Genomic DNA, 9,141 nt, shown 5'->3' with positions numbered 1-9,141 from the left:
GTGTGTGTGTGTGTGTGTGTGTGTGTGTGTGTGTGTGTGTGTGTGTGTGAGTGTGTGTGTGTGTGTGTGTGTGTGTGTGTGTGTGTGTGTGTGTGTGTGTGTGTGTGTGTGTGTGTGTGTGTGTGTGTGTGTGTGTGTGTGTGTGTGTGTGTGTGTGTGTGTGTGTGTGTGTGTGTGTGTGTGTGTGTGTGTGTGTGTGTGTGTGTGTGTGTGTGTGTGTGTGTGTGTGTGTGTGTGTGTGTGTGTGTGTGTGTGTGTGTGTGTGTGTGTGTGTGTGTGTGTGTGTGTGTGTGTGTGTGTGTGTGTGTGTGTGTGTGTGTGTGTGTGTGTGTGTGTGTGTGTGTGTGTGTGTGTGTGTGTGTGTGTGTGTGTGTGTGTGTGTGTGTGTGTGTGTGTGTGTGTGTGTGTGTGTGTGTGTGTGTGTGTGTGTGTGTGTGTGTGTGTGTGTGTGTGTGTGTGTGTGTGTGTGTGTGTGTGTGTGTGTGTGTGTGTGTGTGTGTGTGTGTGTGTGTGTGTGTGTGTGTGTGTGTGTGTGTGTGTGTGTGTGTGTGTGTGTGTGTGTGTGTGTGTGTGTGTGTGTGTGTGTGTGTGTGTGTGTGTGAGTGTGTGTGTGTGAGTGTGTGTGTGTGTGTGTGTGTGTGTGTGTGTGTGTGTGTGTGTGTGTGTGTGTGTGTGTGTGTGTGTGAGTGTGTGTGAGTGTGTGTGTGTGTGTGTTCCTCTCCGTCTCCCATGATTCAGTTCTGCTGCAGGATGAGGTTCTCCAGCTCGTCAGCTGAGCGCAGCAGGAAGGCGGCAGACTCCCGGTAGCCGGCGATCAGCTGACGCACGGCTGTGATCTCCGGTTGGCTGAGCTGGGTGGATGCTCCGCCCCCTCCGGCGCCCCCGCTGCCCCGCCCACCCAGACTGTTGTTGGTAGCGGAGGAGGAGTTAGTGATGTTGGCGGAGGAGAGCGACTTCATGCTGAGGTCTGTGGGGCCTGAAGACGAAGGGGAGGAGGGATGGATGAGGAGGAAGGAGGAGAGGAAGAGGAGGAGAGGAAGAGGAGAAAGAGGAGGAGGAGAAAGGGAGAGGAGGAAGAGGAGAGGGGAGGAGAGGAAGAGGAGGAGTTATGGGGAGAAAAAGTGAGAAAGATGCGTCAGCGTTGAAGGTTTTTTATAAAACATTTAATTTTTCTGTCCTCACCACACTCTCTCTCTCTCTCTCTCTCTCTCTCTCTCTCTCACCGTTGGTCTGAGCAGCAGCACCGGTCGTCAGGGAAACAGGGTGTTGCATGGCAGCTCCCAGGCCCGGGTATCCGCGGTAACCGTAGCTGAGGCCGGCCCCGTTGATGTAGAGCTGGGTGTCCTGGGAGGAGGAGAAGGCTGACGCGGCCAGAGAGTAGGCGGAGTGGGCGAGCGACGCCGGCTCCCTCAGACCGCCGCCGCCGGACGGCTTGTCCAGAGAGATCTGCTCATCCTGGAGGAGGAGGGGGGGACAGGAAGTCAGGGGGCGGGTCTTAAACACAGGACAGGAAGCTGGGAGGGACACTGAGGTCACGTTGTTTGTTTTTTACTTGCAAACAACTACAAACTTTCTCATTTTTCCTTTTTTGTTTTGTAAACAAAGTAAAAAAAACATAAACACACACACACACACACACACACACACACACACACACACACACACACACACACACACACACACACACACACTCACATGGTAGGTTTCAAGGCGCATCCTCTTGGCGGCGTTGCGTGATTCGCTCTCGCAGGCGGCCGCCAGGATGTTCTCCGCCATCGCTGAGGTGAGGTGAGGTGGAGTCGGACGGGTCTGAAGAAAACACAAAAATCATACCAACAGATTATCAATGCAGTTCAAACCTTCACAAAGACAATATGATAGTTTATAAATGGTTTTGGTGATTGAATTATTGTTTTTCTTCCTGTTTTAAGCAGAAAAACAGTTTCTGCTTCTGCTTCATCCATTTTGAGGATTTGTTGCTTTTCTGTGTCATACATAAAACAAAATACATAAATCTGAATATGTTTGGGTTCTAAATTGGCGGTTTTGTCAATAAAAGAGTCGCCCAGGTTGTAGAAAATCACTGCAAAACGGATTTTAGGTGATTTGTTAGACAAAAGTCGTAAAAAGTATCTACAGATAAATTCATAATGAAAATAATCCTTAATCTGATGGATACAAACGATAATTTCATCATTATTATTCTGTGATGATGGAGACTAACAGTAAATATTTTTTGCAGCGCTTTGTACCTCTTAATAAATGCAGTAGAAAGAGTCCAGTGAATTATCACATCGTGTAACATCCTACTGAACCACCAGGGGGCAGCAGAGACCTTCACACCGAGAGCACACTGCTTGTTGCTCCTCAGAGTCCACGCAATAAACTCTATTATCACTCCCCACATTCAAATGTTAGTCTGTTTATTAAATATATTTAATGAGACTTAGATAGAGTTTAAATGAGCTTTAAACTGCTTTATAACTTACATTTATTGTCCCAGAAGAAGAGCGACTTTAAACCTCCGTAGGTTTGATCTTTGCTCTGACAGCACAAATGTCAGATTATTTTTAATTCTTAATTAACTGTGTCGCTGCTCGTCTCAGCTGTAAACTCTCAGCCTGGAATAAAAAGTCGTATCAACACACTGCCGCCCCGCGTCACATCTGCAAACTGAAATAAAGTGATGGGCACGTTTCTATAGTTACTACAAGCCATTTATAGGTGCGACATATCATCTTTTCACAAAAAGACAACGACTGTTTGTTGCCGCGGTGAAAAATTCAGCTTTTTCTGTTTGATTAAAGCTGGCGGATGAAAATGAAACCGTTTGAATTTGGTCCCAAAAGACATTTAAATACAAAAATTGGAGGAGCGGTCGAGTATTGAACACATCTGTAAAAGGTTAACATGACAGAAGTAATTTAATTATAGTTTAATTTAAATCTGAAGCACATATTAACAGATGTCATGTTTCTACAGTTTCCCTGAAGGGACAAACCCAACACTGACTCTGCAGAGCGGCAACCAGCAGTGATGTCATCGTTGGTTTGAAGCCTCCACTTCAGATTTTGGCCTCCGCCATTTTGCTAGTTTGGAGCCAGAAGTGACCATATTTGGACGAGCTGGGGAGGAGCAAGCAGTTGGTCTGCCTAAATCTGATTGGGAACCTGAGGACACTATGCCCCGCCCCCAAACATGCCGCTTTTTGAAGCCTAATATCTAATGAATGAGGGATTATTTTCAGATGGACCTCCAGAAAACTAATAAGAAGGAGTGACTTTAGCTAACAACACCGAGATAACTGATGGACACATTTTATTCACTTTGGATTTGATGAGAGAAGTTGAATGGAATCTATGGAGCCGGAGGCTTTTTGGAGCCGACCTCTAGTGGCACTCGCTGGTATTGCAGCTGAAGACACTTCTGGATCGGAACCATTTTTCAGAACCTGAAAGCTACGTCTGCTATAGTTTGTGTTTTTACGTCACCACCAGGCCACCGTAGGTTGCGATCTGCACCCTCACCACTAGATGTCACTAAATCCTGCCACTCCTCCTTTAAGATTTCTGTCAGGATGAATTGTGCAAACTGTATAATGAGTCGGGTGTCTGATTTCTGAAATATTGACAGTAATAATGTAGTGGAAGATAAACAAATAAAATCTGGCCACACTATTGTATTTGTATTTACTGGTAGCCGTTGTCACGTACTGTAAACACATTATTCATATTCGTAAACGATAAAGTGTTTTTTAAAATCTTTTAAAACCATCAGACTTCCTGTGGTGTGTTTTCTTCTCTGGTTCTGTGAACAAGACGCAATGCCAGCAGTGCATTATGGGAATTATTAGCTCCTTTTTTATTCCAGCTGTGCAGCAGATCAAGGAACAAACTGGTGGTTGAAGCCTGTCGGTAGAATTTGTGTCTGCAGGAGAAAAAGCTGGTGAAGTGATTTTAAGGTTTACTGAAGTCAGGAACGTTTTTCAGACTTCACTTGAATCCGAGTCGCTGCTGCTGAAACGTCTGCAGACTGACGGAGGAGGTGGAGGAGGAGGTGGAAGATGTGTCGACGGGCCTGAAGGCCTCCTGACAGGAGGTGTCAGGTGTCACAGCGCTCACCGTCCAACGGTTGAAGAGCATAAAAACAGACTCGCATCACCGGAGCAGCTTAAAGGAGTTCATATATTTAAATAGAGACAAATACTGTATCACTACTATTATATACATCATTAAAACTTCAGCTAATAATTTTTAAAACACGGTCAGACTTCCTCGAAGGATGCAAAAACCCTTTAAAAGTCCAAATTAACTGGAGTTTTTTTCTGCCTGGTCGAAACAAACCGGGACAGTTTCCATCATATTCTGACATTCGGTGCATAAAACGATTAATAGAAGTGATTCTAAAAATAAGCGTTATGAGCAGAGAGAGTTGAAGAACATACGAGTGAGGAGGAACACCGGACGCGTACCTCCATGCCGTTCTTCTTCATGCGGCGGCAGGATTTGAGGTAGGTGCGGATGCGTTTGCGGGCGCGTTCCTGGAACTCGGGGAACTGTCGGCTGCACGACTCGATGATGGCCTGGATCTTCTCCTTCGGCTGCTTGGAGATCGGCACCATCCGATCCAAGTTCTCGTCCACGAACAAACGCACGAACATCTGCACAAAAAACAACAACAACAACAACATGGCTGTTAGACCGAAACAGTATTTGCGAAGCTAAATTAAAGCCGTGTTGCGTCTTAAAGCTGCTTTAATTGTTTTAGTCACTCAAAGACAGAAGAGCTCAAAAACAACCTGAAGAGTCCAGATGGTGGATGTTTTAGTGAATGTGTTCGTTCTCCTTTTAGCTTTAATTTGACATCTTGAGTAACAAAACTGCAAAATATTCAGAGCTCTTAACCAGCTACAAGTTTCTTCCTGTTAAAAGAGAGTTTTTCCTTTTTACTGTCGGAGGTTTTACTTCCTGTTAAAAGAGTTTTCCTTTTTACTGTCGGAGGTTTTACTTCCTGTTAAAAGAGAGTTTTTCCTTTTTACTGTCGGAGGTTTTACTTCCTGTTAAAAGAGTTTTCCTTTTTACTGTCGGAGGTTTTATTTCCTGTTAAAAGAGAGTTTTTCCTTTTTACTGTCGGAGGTTTTACTTCCTGTTAAAAGAGAGTTTTTCCTTTTTACTGTCGGAGGTTTTACTTTGTTAAAAGAGAGTTTTTCCTTTTTACTGTCGGAGGTTTTACTTCCTGTTAAAATATAGTTTTTCCTTTCGCTGTCGGAGGTTTTACTTCCTGTTAAAAGAGAGTTTTTCCTTTTTACTGTCGGAGGTTTTACTTCCTGTTAAAATAGTTTTTCCTTTTTGCTGTCGGAGGTTTTACTTCCTGTTAAAAGAGAGTTTTTCCTTTTTACTGTAGGAGGTTTTAACTCCTGTTAAAAGAGAGTTTTTCCTTTTTACTGTCGGGAGGTTTTACTTCCTGTTAAAAGAGAGTTTTTCCTTTTTGCTGTTGGAGGTTTTACTTCCTGTTAAAAGGGAAGATTTTGAAATGTGTTTCCTCCTCTCCAGGTCCTCCGGGGTCTTGTCCTGTCCTCACACTTGGACTCTGTTTGTGTTTGAGTCCTCCGTCTCTGTGATCAATACCGCTGACAGCTTTTAAAGAAGCTCCGCACGGTTTTGTTTCTTTTTCATCGATTTAACGAGACGCGTTCATTGATCCCGGGAGGACGTCGGTCAGGACGTCCGACCCTGACTCACGTTGAAGGCCTTTAATCTCTCGGGGTCGACTCCCTCCGTGTCATTGATCTTGTCGTTGTCGTCGTGGTCGTCGTGGTCGTCGTCGTCGTCGTCGGGGGCGACCTGGCTGCCGTGCCGCCCCGTGGTCAGGTCTTCGGCGCTCAGGTCCATCTTCACGCCGTCGTAGCTGCCGCCCGAACTGTACTGGGGAGACTGAACACACAAGATCATTTAAGGATATTTAAAGTACTTATTTAGTGAGTCCGTCTGAAAACCGTCTCTTTTTTCACATCTTCCCTCTTTAAGTGCTTCATTCTTCCAGCGGACTCGTTCTTAATAAACCAATAATTAAGAGTCTCGTTAGGATCCGACAGCTCGCCGATGAAATGGTGCTTAAATGTTAAGATTTAGGTCGCTGAAGGAGACGATGCACCGACATCACGGAGAGCAATTATCAGCTCGCAGCACAGAAAAGTGTCCAGACGGAGTCAGAGAATAAAAGATCATCTTACAAATACATCACATCGATGTTTCATTTAACAAGGAAGTACTACGATTTTTTTTTTTTTTTTTTTTTTTTTTTACGAATTTACAGATTCAGCATTAAAGTAAAAATACTCCAATACAAGTAACATGACTTCAGTAAAAGTAAATAAGAATCAGCAGTAAAATGTAGTTGAAGTATGAAAGTAAAAATCAGGTTACTACTTTTTTGATGTTTTGAATTTGTTGTTTTGTGATTGTTGTTTATTTTATACTTCAAAAAAATTAAATGTAACTGAATTGATATCAGATATTTGGATCATTTGAACTTTTATGTGTGAGACGTTTAAAGGGAAAAATCCCTTTAAAGAAGCCGTTAACAACTCAAGCATCAGATTTGTACTTCAGTAAATGTACTTAGTTACTTTCTAGAACCGACTCCAACACTGCAAAGAGGACTTTGAGATGAAAACTTTGTATTCAGGTCAGAAATATTGTTCGAGGTGTCAGCGCCACGTAAAGAGTAAAGAAATACTAAATAAAAAGCTTTGTTGCCATGGCAAAGGCCGAAACATAAAAGTTACTTCTTTTTGTTGGTGATTTCTTTTGTATCGCGACCTTCTTTAAAGGATCTTCGCCACAGCTCATTCAACTTTTTATACTTTTATTCTGACAGTCTGAAACAGAGAAATTATATTTAATCTACGACTTTATAAATGAAAATGACAGAAAAGAAATAGTTTATTCTCTAATAATAATTACAAACTGACCTACTGACACTCCTTCCTCAGTGGGTGTTAAAGCCAAGGATGTGTGTGTGTGTGTGTGTGTGTGTGTGTGTGTGTGTGTGTGTGTGTGTGTGTGTGTGTGTGTGACCTCACCTTGCCCCCGTAGTCCCTGCCGTCTCGGTCCAGTCGCAGCTCGGCGGTGTGTGTGTGCGTGTGTGTGTGTGCGTTGTGCGTGTGTGTCTGCGGCAGCGGCAGCGCCGGGTGCGGGGTCAGAGGCGGCTTGGCGGCCAGCGGGTACTTCCTGCGGAGCTCCTCGGGCGCGTTGGGATGCAGCGCGCCGAGCAGCGCCGCGGCCGCCGCCGACACGGTGACGGGCAGGTGGGAGGCGGAGAGCTGCAGACGCTGAGGCGGCGCGTCGCTCAGGTTCATCGGCTGCTGGTCCTCGGGCGACGACGACGAGGTGGGCGTGCTAAAGTCCAGCGGGGCGGGGCCTCCGTTGCCGTTGACGACCTCTCCTTCCCTGACGATGGCGGCGTCGGTCACGGCGGAGGAGGGAGGGGTGAGGGCGGGCAGGCCGCTGCCGCTCTCTGACGACGAGTCGTCTGGAAGGAGAAACAGAAACGTTCGATTTCAACGATCACAAATCAGCTTTTTTTGTTTCTTCTCGGATCGGATGTTGATTTATTGAAGACGAAGGACGTCTCACCGATGAAGACCGATCTTTTTAAATTGGCTCTTAATTGAGGCTCTATTGTTTTACTGTTTCGACCTGCAGATTCATCAGGTTTGACCACAGACTGAATATAAAAGAGTTCGCAGCTCTGCAGCTGAAACGTGTTGTTTGCGTAACTTCTGCCAGTTTCCTCCCTCGTTAACGAAGAGGTCAGAAGGTCGTCTCTCTCGTCTTGTTTTACAAAAAGGTCGCCGAGGCTCGCAGGGAAGCTGGTGAATATAGAAAGACTTCAGACGAGCTCGACGTTCAGCGAACCTTCTGCTGAAGGAGATAAATCAGAGCCGGGACGCTGCAGCGCATCACGTCCTCCACGTCTTTCTACTCCTGCAGGAGGACACGTCTCCACGTCTGTCCTCTTGAAGAGGAGGAGCACTCGCAGTCAGAAGAAACCGACCGTGGACGTGACGGATTAGGTCTGATGTCTGTTAAAGACGCACATCGACACCAGAACTTCATGGGTGTGTTTTCTTTAAACGTCCAGCAGATGGCGTGCTTCCTTCAGGTTCTGTGTTTTAATGACCGACTGGATATTGTCTGATGAAACAACATCATAAACTACAACCCTAAAAAAGAAAAGAAAAGAAAAAAAACAAACTTTACATCCCTGTTGGAGCCAAATTATGTTTCTGGGTTCATTCTTAAATGTATTTTGATGACTCGTTTTGATTTCTTTACATCGGAGTCTTTACAATGTAATAAAATGGATTTATTTTGCAGAAAAAAAATAGGGAAATCTTTTTTTCTTTTGCAGCGACTCCGAGCTGAAGTGAAACCGGTGAAGATCTTCGACTCTCGATGAGTCCGATATGAGGAAATCATCTTCAAACTGCCGTATTTATAAAAAAAAAGTTCCTTAAAGGCGTCATGTGCCGACCCAGCAGTTAAAATCAAGAATCACGATGACATCCCAGTCGACACCCTGGATCATGACAGACCCCCCCTCCTCATCATCACCACCACCACCATAATGATCCTCCAGCTCTCCGTCCTCCCACTGTATCTGACTCACTGCGATGACCCGCTGACATCGTCCTCGTTACACTTCATCGCACCACGAAGCCACAACCAGAAACTTCCTCCACCACCGAGGCAGGAGGCCGTAAGCTCCGCCTCCACGCCACACTTTCCCCGTCGTCCTCCTTCAACGCGCCTCCGGCTGGAATTGTGATTCTCCGAGATGCAAATCGTTTTTCTTCTTTTCACATTTTTCTTCCTCCATTATTTCCATTTCAAACCTTTCGTCTCCGACACCTTCGTCTACAAAGGTCCACAAAGAGACATGATTCCTGCTAAAGGGGCGGAAAAAATATAACTGGATAAAAAAAACTAAAAGCAGAATAATCTCTTCAATCTTCTCCAACCAGAGAAGCAGATATTACTTTGTTTTAAAGTCGCAGGTTGGAAAGGTTTGTTGGTCAAAATAAACACAAACAATACACTGAAATCCTGTTATTATAAATGAAAGGCCAGAATCTAA

General features: G+C 45.0%; 1 protein-coding gene across 3 annotated transcripts; it reads right to left on the bottom strand.

The window, feature by feature from the left end:
- Positions 1-531: 531 nt before the first annotated feature.
- LOC138632112 (nucleolar protein 4-like) lies at positions 532-8,922 on the bottom strand. Of its 3 annotated transcripts, none has more exons than XM_069717418.1 (7): positions 8,674-8,922; positions 7,085-7,533; positions 5,742-5,933; positions 4,445-4,660; positions 1,696-1,809; positions 1,224-1,455; positions 532-967 (listed from the first exon to the last, which is right to left on the bottom strand). In XM_069717418.1, exons 1-7 carry the CDS (start codon positions 8,690-8,692, stop codon positions 735-737), a joined length of 1,455 nt encoding a protein of 484 aa, XP_069573519.1. In that variant the 5' UTR covers positions 8,693-8,922; the 3' UTR covers positions 532-734. The 3 variants fall into 3 exon arrangements, with proteins under 3 accessions (XP_069573519.1, XP_069573518.1, XP_069573521.1); XM_069717417.1 differs by having other exon boundaries at positions 532-976; positions 8,674-8,920; XM_069717420.1 differs by having other exon boundaries at positions 532-976; positions 4,472-4,660; positions 8,674-8,918.
- Between the last annotated feature and the right edge of the window lie 219 nt (positions 8,923-9,141).

Source organism: Brachyistius frenatus, unplaced genomic scaffold (genome assembly GCF_029030835.1).
Source record: "Brachyistius frenatus isolate BFR_SWC_R1_liver_20210118 unplaced genomic scaffold, ASM2903083v1 Contig_174, whole genome shotgun sequence".
Lineage (NCBI taxonomy): Eukaryota > Metazoa > Chordata > Actinopteri > Embiotocidae > Brachyistius > Brachyistius frenatus.
Note: the sequence above shows the minus strand (reverse complement) of the source record. Positions and strands in the feature narration are given on the sequence as shown.

What these genes read in the sequence shown, in the direction of transcription:
- LOC138632112 (XM_069717417.1), bottom strand. An exon ending in AGAGATTAAAGGCCTTCAAC is followed by an intron (nt 4,661 to 5,741) that starts GTGAGTCAGGGT and finishes TTTTTTGTGCAG; the next exon opens with ATGTTCGTGCGTTTGTTCGT. An exon ending in TCCGGTGTTCCTCCTCACTC is followed by an intron (nt 1,810 to 4,444) that starts GTATGTTCTTCA and finishes TGTTTTCTTCAG; the next exon opens with ACCCGTCCGACTCCACCTCA.